General features: G+C 47.4%; 1 protein-coding gene and 1 long non-coding RNA gene across 2 annotated transcripts in view; both read right to left on the reverse strand.

Moving 5' to 3' along the window:
- Window positions 1–5424: 5424 nt before the first annotated feature.
- The window catches only part of LOC115166762 (tropomodulin-3-like), a 32195-nt gene continuing 22619 nt past the window's right edge, over window positions 5425–15000 (reverse strand). The window contains exons 8-9 of the mRNA XM_029720542.1: window positions 14747–14891; window positions 5425–7965 (exon numbers count right to left, since the gene is read on the reverse strand). Coding sequence (XP_029576402.1) covers window positions 7934–7965; window positions 14747–14891 — 177 coding nt within the window. The 3' untranslated portion in view covers window positions 5425–7933. The remainder of the gene's footprint in view (window positions 7966–14746; window positions 14892–15000) is intronic.
- On the reverse strand, window positions 8962–9740 carry LOC115166764 (uncharacterized). The gene is made up of 2 exons (XR_003870361.1): window positions 9701–9740; window positions 8962–9340 (listed from the first exon to the last, which is right to left on the reverse strand). It is a non-coding gene; the product is annotated as an uncharacterized LOC115166764 (long non-coding RNA).

Raw genomic sequence — 15000 nt, forward strand, 5'->3', positions numbered from 1 at the left:
AGAAGAGAGATGAGAGAGAATGGAACTGTTTCTATTACAGTACAGACCCTCTACTGTGATAACACCCCATACATGACAGAGACCAGAAGAGAGAGAGAGAGAGATGGAAACTGTTTTCTATTACAGTACAGACCTCTACTGTGATAACACCCCATACATGACAGAGACCAGAGAGAGAGAGAGAGAGAGAGAGAGAGAGAGATGGAAACTGTTTTCTATTACAGTACAGACCTCTACTGTGATAACACCCCATACATGACAGAGACCAGAGAGAGAGAGAGAGAGATGGAAACTGTTTTCTATTACAGTACAGACCTCTACTGTGATAACACCCCATACATGACAGAGACCAGAGAGAGAGAGAGAGAGATGGAAACTGTTTTCTATTACAGTACAGACCTCTACTGTGATAACACCCCATACATGACAGAGACCAGAGAGAGAGAGAGAGAGAGAGAGAGAGAGGGAGAGAGAAGATGGAAACTGTTTTCTATTACAGTACAAGACCTCTACTGTGATAACACCCCATACATGACAGAGACAGGAGAGAGAGAGAGAGGAGGTAGAGAGGAGAGAGAGAGAGAGAGATGGAAACTGTTTTCTATTACAGTACAGACCTCTACTGTGATAACACCCCATACATGACAGAGACCAGAGAGAGAGAGAGAGAGAGAGAGAGAGAGAGAGATGGAAACTGTTTTCTATTACAGTACAGACCTCTACTGTGATAACACCCCATACATGACAGAGACCAGAGAGAGAGAGAGAGAGAGAGAGAGAGAGAGAGAGAGAGAGATGGAACTGTTCTCATGATCTGTTCTCCATTCTCTCTCTTTCTTTCTTTCTCTCTCTGTCTTCTTAGGGAGTGGAAACTCATGACTCATTCATTTCCCCTCTGGCTAGAGTTCCACAGAGGTCCGCTACGGCAACCAGATCCAACGCCACACACACACACACACACACATTATGAAAGTGAGATCTGCCACAGTTAACCCAGAGAGGAATGTGTTGGAATGTGTTGGATCTCACTCATGACATCATCCTGCAGGCATGTGCAAACAATCACAGAAACTGGATCTAATTCGAGGACGTCACACACACACACACACACACACACACCACACACACACACACACACACACACACACACACACACACCACACACACACACACACACACACACACACACACACACACACACACACACACACACACACACACACACACACACACACACACACACACACACTCCTGTAGAATCCTTCCAACTACACTGAACAAAAATATAAACGCAACATGTAAAGTGCTGGTCCCATGTTTCATGAGCTGAAATAAATGATCCCAGAAATGTTCCATACTCACAAAAAGCTTATTTCTCTCAAATGTTGTGCACAAATGTGTGTACATCCCTGTTAGTGAGCATAGTGTGGCATATCAAGAAGCTGATTAAACAGCATGATCATTACATCCCTGGGTCGCTCCTCTTTTCAGTTCGCTGCAGCTAGCGACTGGAACAAGCTGCAACAAAACACTCAAACTGGACAGTTTTATCTCCATCTCTTCATTCAAAGACGCAATCATGGACACTCTTACTGACAGTTACTGACAGCCCTTGGTGCTGTTGTCTGTGCCCAATAATGTTTGTACCATGTTGTGTTGCTACCATGTTGTTGTTATGTTGTGATGCTACTGTTACGAACCGGCTCAGAGTTCGCAACAAAAGGGAGACAACGTGGAGACAAGGAATATCAAAAATATATATTTATTCGATCCCATAACTAGCACAACCAAAAACAACAAGTTGTCTGCATGGAGAGAGTCTCCCAATGACTGTGGAAGAGGTCTATTTATCCTGGGACACACCCGAGCCCAGGTGTTTTCCATCTAGCTGACGACCCTTCCAACTCCGCCCACTGGCATCCTAATGAGGAACAAGAGCAAAGAGAGAAAATACAGCAGACAGAGTGGGAGGGTCGTCACACTACCATGCTGGGTTGTCATGTGTCGTCCCCGCAAGAGGCCTTTTGCCTTTTGGTAGGCCGTCATTGTAAATAAGAATTTGTTCTTAACTGACTTGCCTAGTTAAATAAAAACAAAATAAAAAAAATACACAGGTGCACCTTGTGCTGGGGACAATAAAAGGCCCCTCTAAAATGTGCAATTTTGTTACACAACACAATACCACAGATGTCTCAAGTTTTCAGGGAGTGTACAATTGGCATGCAGACTGCTGGAATGTCCACCAGAGCTGTTGCCAGAGAATTGCATGTTAATTTCTCTACTATAATCCGCGTCCAACATCGTTTTAGAGAATTTGGCAGTACGTCCAACTGGCCTCACAACCGCAGACCACGTGTAACCACGCCAACCCAGGACCTCTACATCCGGTTTCTTCACCTGCGGGATCATCTGAGACCAGCCACCTGGACAACTGATGAAACTGTGGGATCATCTGAGACCAGCCACCTGGACAGCTGATGAAACTGTGGGATCATCTGAGACCAGCCACCAGACAGCTGATGAAACTGGGGATCGTCTGAGACCAGCCACCTGGACAGCTGATGAAACTGTGGGATCATCTGAGACCAGCCACCTGGACAGCTGATGAAACTGTGGGATCATCTGAGACCAGCCACCCAGACAGCTGATGAAACTGTGGGATCATCTGAGACCAGCCACCCTGCCAGCTAATGAAACTGTGGGATCATCTGAGATCAGCCACCCGGACAGCTGATGAAACTGTGGGATCATCTGAGATCAGCCACCCGGACAGCTGATGAAACTGTGGGATCATCTGAGATCAGCCACCCAGACAGCTGATGAAACTGTGGGATCATCTGAGACCAGCCACCCGGACAGCTGATGAAACTGTGGGATCATCTGAGACCAGCCACCTGGACAGCTGATGAAACTGTGGGATCATCTGAGACCAGCCACCTGGACAGCTGATGAAACTGGGGATCATCTGAGACCAGCCACCAGACAGCTGATGAAACTGTGGGATCGTCTGAGACCAGCCACCCGGACAGCTGATGAAACTGTGGGATCGTCTGAGACCAGCCACCTGGACAGCTGATGAAACTGTGGGATCATCTGAGACCAGCCACCTGGACAGCTGATGAAACTGTGGGATCATCTGAGACCAGCCACCCAGACAGCTGATGAAACTGTGGGATCGTCTGAGACCAGCCACCTGGACAGCTGATGAAACTGTGGGATCATCTGAGACCAGCCACCCAGACAGCTGATGAAACTGTGGGATCATCTGAGACCAGCCACCTGGACAGCTGATGAAACTGTGGGATCATCTGAGACCAGCCACCTGGACAGCTGATGAAACTGGGGATCATCTGAGACCAGCCACCAGACAGCTGATGAAACTGTGGGATCGTCTGAGACCAGCCACCCGGACAGCTGATGAAACTGTGGGATCGTCTGAGACCAGCCACCCAGACAGCTGATGAAACTGTGGGATCATCTGAGACCAGCCACCCAGACAGCTGATTAAACTGTGGGTTTGCACAACAAAAATATTTCTGCACAAACTGTCAGAAACCGTCTCAGGGAAGCTCATCTGTGTGCTCGTCGTCCTCACCAGGGTCTTGACCTGACTGCAGTTCAGTTGTAACCAACTTCAGTGGGTAAATTCTCACCTTCGATGGCAACAGGAACACTGGAGAAGTTTGCTCTTCTCTGATAAATCCCGGTTTCAACTGTACCGGGCAGATAGCAGACTTTTTTATTTAATTTAAAATATAACCTTTATTTAACTAGGCAAGTCCGTTAAGAACAAATTCTTATTTTCAATGACCTACCGGAAAACAGTGGGTTAACTGCCTTGTTCAGGGGTAGAATGACAGATTTTTACCTTGTCAGCTCAGGGATTCGATCCAGCAAACTTTAGGTTATTGGCCCAACAGTCTAACCACTACATGCTGCCCCAGACAGCATGTATGGTGTTGTGTGGGCGAGCGGTTTGCTGATGTCGGGTTATGGTATGGGCAGGCATAAGCTACGAATAAATTTGCCTTTTACTGATGGCAATTTGAATGCACAGAAATAACCTTAAACAGATACTGAGGCCCAATGTCGTGCCATTCATCCACCGCCATCACCTCATGATTCAGCATGATAATGCACGGCCCCATGTCGCAAGGATCTGTACACAATTCCTGGAAGCTGAAAATGTCCCAGTTCTTCCATGGCCTGCATACTCACCAGACATGTCACCCATTGAGCATGTTTGGGATGCTCTGGATCAACGTATAGAACAGCGTGTTCCAGTTCCCGCCAATATCCAGCAACTTCACACAGCCATTGAAGAGGAGTGGGACAACGTTCCACAGACTACAATCAACAGCCTGATTAACTCTATGTGAAGGAGATGTGTCACGCTGCATGAGGCAAATGGTGGTCATGCCAGATACTTTAAGGTTTCTATGACCAACATAATCATATCTGTATTCCCAGTCATGTGAAATCCATAGATTAGAGCCTAATGCATTTTTCAATTGACTGATTTCCTTATATGAAATGTAACTCAGTAAAATATTTTAAATGCTTCATGTTGCGTTTATATTTTTGTTCAGTGTATATAACGACCTGCCCGTATCACTATCGCTATGGGAATGCCCTTTGAACCCAAGGCGAGTTGAAAGGTAATCACAACTGTGATCTGGATTCATTTCCACTTGAATAGAGTACACAACAACTGTGATCTGGATTCATTTCCACTTGAATAGAGTACACAACAACTGTGATCTGGATTCATTTCCACCTGAACAGAGTACACAACAACTGTGATCTGGATTCATTTCCACCTGAACAGAGTACACAACAACTGTGATCTGGATTCATTTCCACCTGAACAGAGTACACAACAACTGTGATCTGGATTCATTTCCACCTGAACAGAGTACACAACAACTGTGATCTGGATTCATCTCCACCTGAACAGAGTACACAACAACTGTGATCTGGATTCATTTCCACCTGAACAGAGTACACAACAACTGTGATCTGGATTCATTTCCACCTGAACAGAGTACACAACAACTGTGATCTGGATTCATTTCCACTTGAACAGAGTACACAACAACTGTGATCTGGATTCATTTCCACTTGAACAGAGTACACAACAACTGTGATCTGGATTCATTTCCACTTGAACAGAGTACACAACAACTGTGATCTGGATTCATTTCCACTTGAATAGAGTACACAACAACTGTGTACTTGTTGAACAGCCAGTGTAATGTCCTGCGTTGTTTCTGGATCTGATAAATGCATGATGTTGAGACTGATCGATTACACCATAAGTTTACCTCGTGGAACAATACAAAGTTACTGAATTCAGTTCAGTACAACTATAAAATACTGCACATGAACTACATGGATTAAAAGTGAAGACAACAGAGAGGGACAGCGTATGTAAAAACATTTATTGGTTGAGGACGTATTATAGTTGACATGGCCTTTTTACCAGGCTTGGTGGTTAATATTAACAGTCCAGCTTCCTACTTCCTCTACTCTTTAGTCCAGACATGGAGCTTCACCATACAACAAAATAAATCCCTCCGCATCAGTGACTTTACATTTACTTGATACACACAGGTGTGTGTGTGTGAGACGGTGTGGAATGTGTGTGAGGGTAAACATTTTGAGATGGTCAACTATAACAATATACATGATTAAGATCAGAGTATGGACAGAGCAGAGCAGAGCCAGGTTACTATAGCCTGGGTTACACCCTATGGGCCCTGGTCAACAGGAAGTACACCATATAAGGAACAGGGAACCATTTGGGATTCAGACATTATAGTATAGCAGACAGCATCACTCCAAATAACCTTAGTCAACCAATCACATCGCTCTATCCCACCCACAGAATCAAGGCTGGCTGACTGGCTGGTTCACCAGATATGATTAGGAAATGAAACATGACCATACTATTGGTCCAGACAAACCACATGATCTCAACATGATGACTTCCTACTCCAGATTACCACCACATAGGACCAGTTTCCTGGACACAGATTCAGCAGTTTTGGTCCAGTAGGATTCATGTGAGTCCAGGAGGCCAGCCTGTAATTAAGCAATAAGGCCCGGGGGGGTGTGGTATAGGGTCAATATACCACGGCTAAGGGTTGTTCTTATGCACGACGCAGCGTGGAGTGCCTTGACACAGCCCTTAGACGTGGTATATTGGCCATATATCACAAACCCCCAAGGTGGCTTATTGCTATTAGAAACTGGTTACCAAATTAATTAGAGCAGTAAAAATGAAATGTTTTGTCATACCTGTGGTCTACGGTCTGATATACCACAGCTGTCAGCCAATCAGCATTCAGGGCTTGAACCACCCAGTTTGTAATTCTCTATAAATGGTGAGTGTCAACATCAGGCTGTTTTTTGTCTGTTTTACAGCAGGCTAGTGTTCTCTGGAGAATCCAGCTGAGTTTAACACAGCATGTTTTCTTCCATAGTGAGTAGCATGCCAGGGCTAGGAGCCTGTTCCAGACCACTCAGTGTGTGGTGTGTAGCTCTCTCCTGCCTCTCTCTCTTTGCCATGCCATTCCTTCACACAGACACTGCTCCACTGACGGCCATCACCGTCAGCAACAACAGCCCAGCAGAGAGAAGGAACACAGTGCACATCAAATTTAAAAAGTAAGTGTAATGAAGCCAGATGTTTTCTGGGTAATCTAAAGAGAATATAGTGACATGGAGTTGTATCTCCTCACAAGTCCAGTATGTATTAGTCTTTGGCATGGTTCAGTATCGGAGAAGCCCATTGGTTGAGCTGACGTTCACGCCAGACCAATAACAGGACAGCAGAAGATCAAGTCAATGCTTCATCATCATGGATTAAAAACCTCATCATATTTACTTGGTTAAATAACATCCACATATGTTTCCCAGTGACATAAAATAAACCCATTAAATCTGAGTAAGTCTGAATCGATGAAAAAAAACAAAAAAACTGTTGAGATTGAAAGAGAACCACCGTATTATCAATTGTAAGACTTTTTTAATTCTTTAAGACTTTAAATTCATTACGACAGTATTAAGACATCTATAAACGTTCTTCAGGGCTTGAGACTTTTTCAGAGGCAGCTGTTCTCATCCACTCCTCAGAGTACCCTACAGCTGCACAAACCCACCACATCCACCCCAGGGGGCTAAACAGACAGCCCTACCAGATGAACCAGTCTGCTAGAGGTCACCAGTGGGTCCTGACTCTTCCCCCTGTCTAGGAAGCACAGAACCAAGAGCTTTCAGAACCAAGAGATACAGCAGTCTAGCTAGGGAGGCCTGCCCCGTGCCACTGTAGGGGTTAGAGGTCAGGGCCCTATACCACTGTAGGGGTTAGGGGTCAGAGGTTAGGGTAGTATGTTTAAGCCCATGGTTACTTGGTTAGATTACAGTACTGTTCATGTTGCTCTAAACACAGGAAAAAAAACAGAAAATAAATCATTCAGAGAAAAGAAAAAAGAAAGCGCCTGAAATTAACTGAAAAAAACTAAACAATAAGATGTACAGCTGTAGTTCTAACAATAGTATAATAAACAATAATAACAACAACATGTGTGTATAGATATGTAAGTACTAGAGGAGAGGGCTATTCCAGTTATTTCTCTTCTTCTCAGATAGATGATGTTAGCTGGGTCTCAAATGGAACCCTATTCTCTATAGTGCACGATCACAGCCCCTAGGGCTCTGATCAAAAGTAGTACACTACATAGGGAACAAGGGTGCCATTTGGGACTCAGTCCCTGTCTGGTTGAGGGCGCCTTGCTCCGGGTTTAGGCACAAGACTTAACGTCCACACGTACGCCACGGTGAGATGAGACCAGGGGATTGGCTGAAAATGTATTCCATACGGCGAGATGAGACGACGGGACAGGCTGGGAGACATGACAGGCTCCGCCCCTTACTGGTCCCCCTCCACTCGCCTCTTGCGGACTGGAGAGAAGACAGGAAGAGGAAAGGGGAAGAGGACAAGGAGGAATTGTACAGTGAGATAGAGACTTGCCCAAAACACAGCAGACATCATGGTGATCAAACAATCCTAAAACAGTCCCCTGCTGGTCACAAGAGACAGAAGATAGTAGAGGTCGACCGATTAATCAGAACAGCCGATTAATTAGGGCCGATTTCAAGTTTCCATAACAAAAATCGGTAAAATCGGTATTTTTGGACACCGATTTCCCGTTTAAAAAAAATATATATATATATATATTTTTTTACACCTTTATTTAACTAGGCAAGTCAGTTAAGAACACATTCTTATTTACAATGACGGCCTAGGAACGGTGGGTAAACTGCCTTGTTCAGGGGCAGAATGACAGATTGTGACCTTGTCAGCTTGGGGATTCAATCTTGCAACCTTACGGTTAACTAGTCCAACGCTCTAACGACCTGCTTTACATTGCACTCCACGAGGAGCCTGCCTGTTACGCGAATGCAGTAAGAAGCCAAGGTAAGTTGCTAGCTAGCATTAAACTTATCTTATAAAAAATAATCAATCATAATCACTAGTTAACTACACATGGTTGATGATATTACTAGTTTATCTAGCCTGTCCTGCGTTGCATATAATCGATGCAGTGCGCATTCGCGAAAAAGGACTGTTGCTCCAACGTGTACCTAACCATAAACATCAATGTCTTTCTTAAAATCAATACACAAGTATATATTTTTAAACCTGCATATTTAACTAAAAGAAATCCAGGTTAGCATGCAATATTAACCAGGTGAAATTGTGTCATTTTGCGTTCATTGCACGCAATCAGGGTATATGCAACAGTTTGGGCCACCTGGCTCGTTGTGAACTAATTTGTCAGAATTTTACGTAATTATGACATAACATTGAAGGTTGTTCAATGTAACAGGAATATTTAGACTTAGGGATGCCTCATAATATGTAGTAAAACGTTCAGGTTGCAGTATAAGTATATGTTTTCAGAAGTGCTGTGTGACAGACTTTGTGCCTTAAGGCTCTGTATCTGTCTGCTGTACGGTGGGATAAACAAGATACATAATGAAGATACTGTACACACACGGCAATTTCATCCCACCAAATTAACCTATAGACCGACAAGCACGACCAGACAGATGTATTTCCATCAGCTTTTCTATATAAAATCATTTTTTATAATAGTTTTTATATTAAATCGTCCAAAGCCGAATACTACCGGCTAAAGGAAACCCTGATAGGGACACAGAGGACACGTCAAAACAATGCTTCTTAGACCTGTACTCCAGTAGATCAGACAGGACAGAGGGGAGGAGAGACCTGTACTCCAGTAGATCAGACAGGACAGAGGGGAGGAGAGACCTGTACTCCAGTAGATCAGACAGGACGAGAGACCTGTACTCCACTAGGTCAGACAGGACAGAGGGGAGGAGAGACCTGTACTCCAGTAGGTCAGACAGGACAGAGGGGAGGAGAGACCTGTACTCCAGTAGATCAGACAGGACAGAGGGGAGGAGAGACCTGTACTCCAGTAGGTCAGACAGGACAGAGGGGAGGAGAGACCTGTACTCCAGTAGGTCAGACAGGACGGAGGGGAGGAGAGACCTGTACTCCAGTAGATCAGACAGGACAGAGGGGAGGAGAGACCTGTACTCCAGTAGGTCAGACAGGACGAGAGACCTGTACTCCACTAGGTCAGACAGGACAGAGGGGAGGAGAGACCTGTACTCCAGTAGATCAGACAGGACAGAGGGGAGGAGAGACCTGTACTCCAGTAGATCAGACAGGACAGAGGGGAGGAGAGACCTGTACTCCAGTAGATCAGACAGGACAGAGGGGAGGAGAGACCTGTACTCCAGTAGGTCAGACAGGACAGAGGGGAGGAGAGACCTGTACTCCAGTAGATCAGACAGGACAGAGGGGAGGAGAGACCTGTACTCCAGTAGGTCAGACAGGACAGAGGGGAGGAGAGACCTGTACTCCAGTAGATCAGACAGGACAGAGGGGAGGAGAGACCTGTACTACAGTAGGTCAGACAGGACAGAGGGGAGGAGAGACCTGTACTCCAGTAGGTCAGACAGGACAGAGGGGAGGAGAGACCTGTACTACAGTAGGTCAGACGGGACAGAAGGGAGGAGAGACCTGTACTCCAGTAGGTCAGACAGGACAGAGGGGAGGAGAGACCTGTACTCCAGTAGATCAGACAGGACAGAGGGGAGGAGAGACCTGTACTCCAGTAGGTCAGACAGGACAGAGGGGAGGAGAGACCTGTACTCCAGTAGATCAGACAGGACAGAGGGGAGGAGAGACCTGTACTACAGTAGGTCAGACAGGACAGAGGGGAGGAGAGACCTGTACTCCAGTAGGTCAGACAGGACAGAGGGGAGGAGAGACCTGTACTACAGTAGGTCAGACGGGACAGAAGGGAGGAGAGACCTGTACTACAGTAGGTCAGACAGGACAGAGGGGAGGAGAGACCTGTACTACAGTAGGTCAGACAGGACAGAGGGGAGGAGAGACCTGTACTCCAGTAGATCAGACAGGACAGAGGGGAGGAGAGACCTGTACTCCAGTAGGTCAGACAGGACAGAGGGGAGGAGAGACCTGTACTCCAGTAGATCAGACAGGACAGAGGGGAGGAGAGACCTGTACTACAGTAGGTCAGACAGGACAGAGGGGAGGAGAGACCTGTACTCCAGTAGGTCAAATGGGACAGAGGGGAGGAGAGATCTGTACTACAGTAGGTCAGACGGGACAGAAGGGAGGAGAGACCTGTACTACAGTAGGTCAGACAGGACAGAGGGGAGGAGAGACCTGTACTACAGTAGGTCAGACAGGACAGAGGGGAGGAGAGACCTGTACTACAGTAGGTCAGACAGGACAGAGGGGAGGAGAGACCTGTACTCCAGTAGATCAGACAGGACAGAGGGGAGGAGAGACCTGTACTTCAGTAGGTCAGACGGGACAGAAGGGGGGAGAGACCTGTACTACAGTAGGTCAGACAGGACAGAGGGGAGGAGAGACCTGTACTACAGTAGGTCAGACAGGACAGAGGGGAGGAGAGACCTGTACTCCAGTAGATCAGACAGGACAGAGGGGAGGAGAGACCTGTACTCCAGTAGGTCAGACAGGACAGAGGGGAGGAGAGACCTGTACTCCAGTAGATCAGACAGGACAGAGGGGAGGAGAGACCTGTACTACAGTAGGTCAGACAGGACAGAGGGGAGGAGAGACCTGTACTCCAGTAGGTCAGACAGGACAGAGGGGAGGAGAGACCTGTACTACAGTAGGTCAGACGGGACAGAAGGGAGGAGAGACCTGTACTACAGTAGGTCAGACAGGACAGAGGGGAGGAGAGACCTGTACTACAGTAGGTCAGACAGGACAGAGGGGAGGAGAGACCTGTACTACAGTAGGTCAGACAGGACAGAGGGGAGGAGAGACCTGTACTCCAGTAGATCAGACGGGACAGAGGGGAGGAGAGACCTGTACTTCAGTAGGTCAGACGGGACAGAAGGGGGGAGAGACCTGTACTACAGTAGGTCAGACAGGACAGAGGGGAGGAGAGACCTGTACTACAGTAGGTCAGACAGGACAGAGGGGAGGAGAGACCTGTACTCCAGTAGGTCAGACAGGACAGAGGGGAGGAGAGACCTGTACTACAGTAGGTCAGACAGGACAGAGGGGAGGAGAGACCTGTACTCCAGTAGATCAGACGGGACAGAGGGGAGGAGAGACCTGTACTTCAGTAGGTCAGACGGGACAGAAGGGAGAGACCTGTACTACAGTAGGTCAGACAGGACAGAGGGGAGGAGAGACCTGTACTTCAGTAGGTCAGACGGGACAGAAGGGAGGAGAGACCTGTACTTCAGTAGGTCAGACGGGACAGAAGGGAGGAGAGACCTGTACTCCACTAGGTCAGACAGGACGAGAGACCTGTACTCCACTAGGTCAGACAGGACAGAAGGGAGGAGAGACCTGTACTCCAGTAGGTCAGACAGGACAGAGGGGAGGAGAGACCTGTACTCCAGTAGGTCAGACAGGACAGAGGGGAGGAGAGACCTGTACTCCAGTAGGTCAGACAGGACAGAGGGGAGGAGAGACCTGTACTCCAGTAGGTCAGACAGGACAGAGGGGAGGAGAGACCTGTACTCCAGTAGGTCAGACAGGACAGAGTGGAGGAGAGACCTGTACTCCAGTAGGTCAGACAGGACAGAGGGGAGGAGAGACCTGTACTACAGTAGGTCAGACAGAACAGAGTTGGGGGGAGACAGAGGACTGAGTGCTGGACATGACTGCTGCCTTGGCTAGGCCTGGTTAGTCCCAGGGCTTCAGACAGGACAGAAGGAGAGAGACCCAGGGCTTCAGACAGGACAAGAGAGGCCCAGGGCTTCAGACAGGACAAGAGGAGAGAGGCCCAGGGCTTCAGACAGGACAAGAGGAGAGAGGCCCAGGGCTTCAGACAGGACAAGAGGAGAGCGGCCCAGGGCTTCAGACAGGACAGGAGGAGAGCGGCCCAGGGCTTCAGACAGGACAAGAGGAGAGAGGCCCAGGGCTTCAGACAGGACAAGAGGAGAGAGGCCCAGGGCTTCAGACAGGACAAGAGGAGAGAGGCCCAGGGCTTCAGACAGGACAAGAGGAGAGAGGCCCAGGGCTTCAGACAGGACAGGAGGAGAGAGGCCCAGGGCTTCAGACCGGACAGGAGGAGAGAGGCCCAGGGCTTCAGACCGGACAGGAGGAGAGAGGCCCAGGGCTTCAGACCGGACAGGAGGAGAGAGGCCCAGGGCTTCAGACCGGACAAGAGGAGAGGCCCAGGGCTTCAGACAGGACAAGAGGAGAGAGGCCCAGGGTTTCAGACAGGACAAGAGGAGAGAGGCCCAGGGCTTCAGACAGGACAAGAGGAGAGAGGCCCAGGGCTTCAGACAGGACAGGAGGAGAGAGGCCCAGGGCTTCAGACAGGACAAGAGGAGAGAGGCCCAGGGCTTCAGACAGGACAGGAGGAGAGAGGCCCAGGGCTTCAGACAGGACAAGAGGAGAGAGGCCCAGGGCTTCAGACAGGACAAGAGGAGAGAGGCCCAGGGCTTCAGACAGGACAAGAGGAGAGAGGCCCAGGGCTTCAGACAGGACAGGAGGAGAGAGGCCCAGGGCTTCAGACAGGACAGGAGGAGAGGGGGAACAATGTCAAACGCCAGGAAAGAAAGAAGGAAGAACTCTTTCTAGAGGACTAGAAGAAAAGTCCTTCTTCAAGAAGAGCAGCTGAATGTCGTCCTCACCAAAGCCCTGGGCATAAAACAACATGAACCAAACCCACCCACCCTCTGCGTCACCATGGAAACAGCTGTAAATGTGTCTTTGAAACGGTATAATTATGATATAACACTGTTATAGTAACCCTGTCAGACTGACTGTAGTATAATATACTGTGTTACGGTAACCCTGTCAGACTGACTGTAGTATAATATACTGTGTTACGGTAACCCTGTCAGACTGACTGTAGTATAATATACTGTGTTGCGGTAACCCTGTCAGACTGACTGTAGTATAATATACTGTGTTACGGTAACCCTGTCAGACTGACTGTAGTATAATATACTGTGTTACGGTAACCCTGTCAGACTGACTGTAGTATAATATACTGTGTTGCGGTAACCCTGTCAGACTGACTGTAGTATAATATACTGTGTTGCGGTAACCCTGTCAGACTGACTGTAGTATAGTATACTGTGTTACGGTAACCCTGTCAGACTGACTGTAGTATAGTATACTGTGTTACGGTAACCCTGTCAGACTGACTGTAGTATAGTATACTGTGTTACGGTAACCCTGTCAGACTGACTATAGTATAGTATACTGTGTTACGGTAACCCTGTCAGACTGACTGTAGTATAATATACTGTGTTACGGTAACCCTGTCAGACTGACTGTAGTATAATATACTGTGTTACGGTAACCCTGTCAGACTGACTGTAGTATAATATACTGTGTTACGGTAACCCTGTCAGACTGACTGTAGTATAATATACTGTGTTGCGGTAACCCTGTCAGACTGACTGTAGTATAATATACTGTGTTGCGGTAACCCTGTCAGACTGACTGTAGTATAATATACTGTGTTGCGGTAACCCTGTCAGACTGACTGTAGTATAATATACTGTGTTGCGGTAACCCTGTCAGACTGACTGTAGTATAATATACTGTGTTACGGTAACCCTGTCAGACTGACTGTAGTATAATATACTGTGTTACGGTAACCCTGTCAGACTGACTGTAGTATAATATACTGTGTTACGGTAACCCTGTCAGACTGACTGTAGTATAATATACTTTGTTACGGTAACCCTGTCAGACTGACTGTAGTATAATATACTGTGTTGCGGTAACCCTGTCAGACTGACTGTAGTATAATATACTGTGTTGCGGTAACCCTGTCAGACTGACTGTAGTATAATATACTGTGTTACGGTAACCCTGTCAGACTGACTGTAGTATAATATACTGTGTTACGGTAACCCTGTCAGACTGACTGTATATATGACATCATAAGGGTGTACATATCATACCCTGAACCCAGCAGTGTGTGTGTGTGTGTGTGTGTGTGTGTGTGTGTGTGTGTGTGTGTGTGTGTGTGTGTGTGTTCTTACTCAGGTCATTGTTCTTGGTGATAGCAGCAGCAGCTCTAGCCCGTGGGCCTTGCTGACAGAAGTGAACCCAGCAGCGTGTGTGTGTGTGTGTGTGTGTGTGTGTGTGTGTGTGTGTGTGTGTTCTTACTCAGGTCATTGTTCTTGGTGATAGCAGCAGCAGCTCTAGCCCGTGGGCCTTGCTGACAGAAGTGATAGCCAAACTTCACTATGCTGTTGTTGTCCTCCAGCATCTTAGCCATCTCCATCTCTACTGAAGTCCCCAGCTGCTGCCTCTGTAGACACACACACACACACACACACACACACACACACACACACACACACACACACACACACACACACACACACACACACACACACACACACACACACACACACACA

Source organism: Salmo trutta, chromosome 29 (assembly GCF_901001165.1).
Source record: "Salmo trutta chromosome 29, fSalTru1.1, whole genome shotgun sequence".
NCBI classification, from domain to species: domain Eukaryota; kingdom Metazoa; phylum Chordata; class Actinopteri; order Salmoniformes; family Salmonidae; genus Salmo; species Salmo trutta.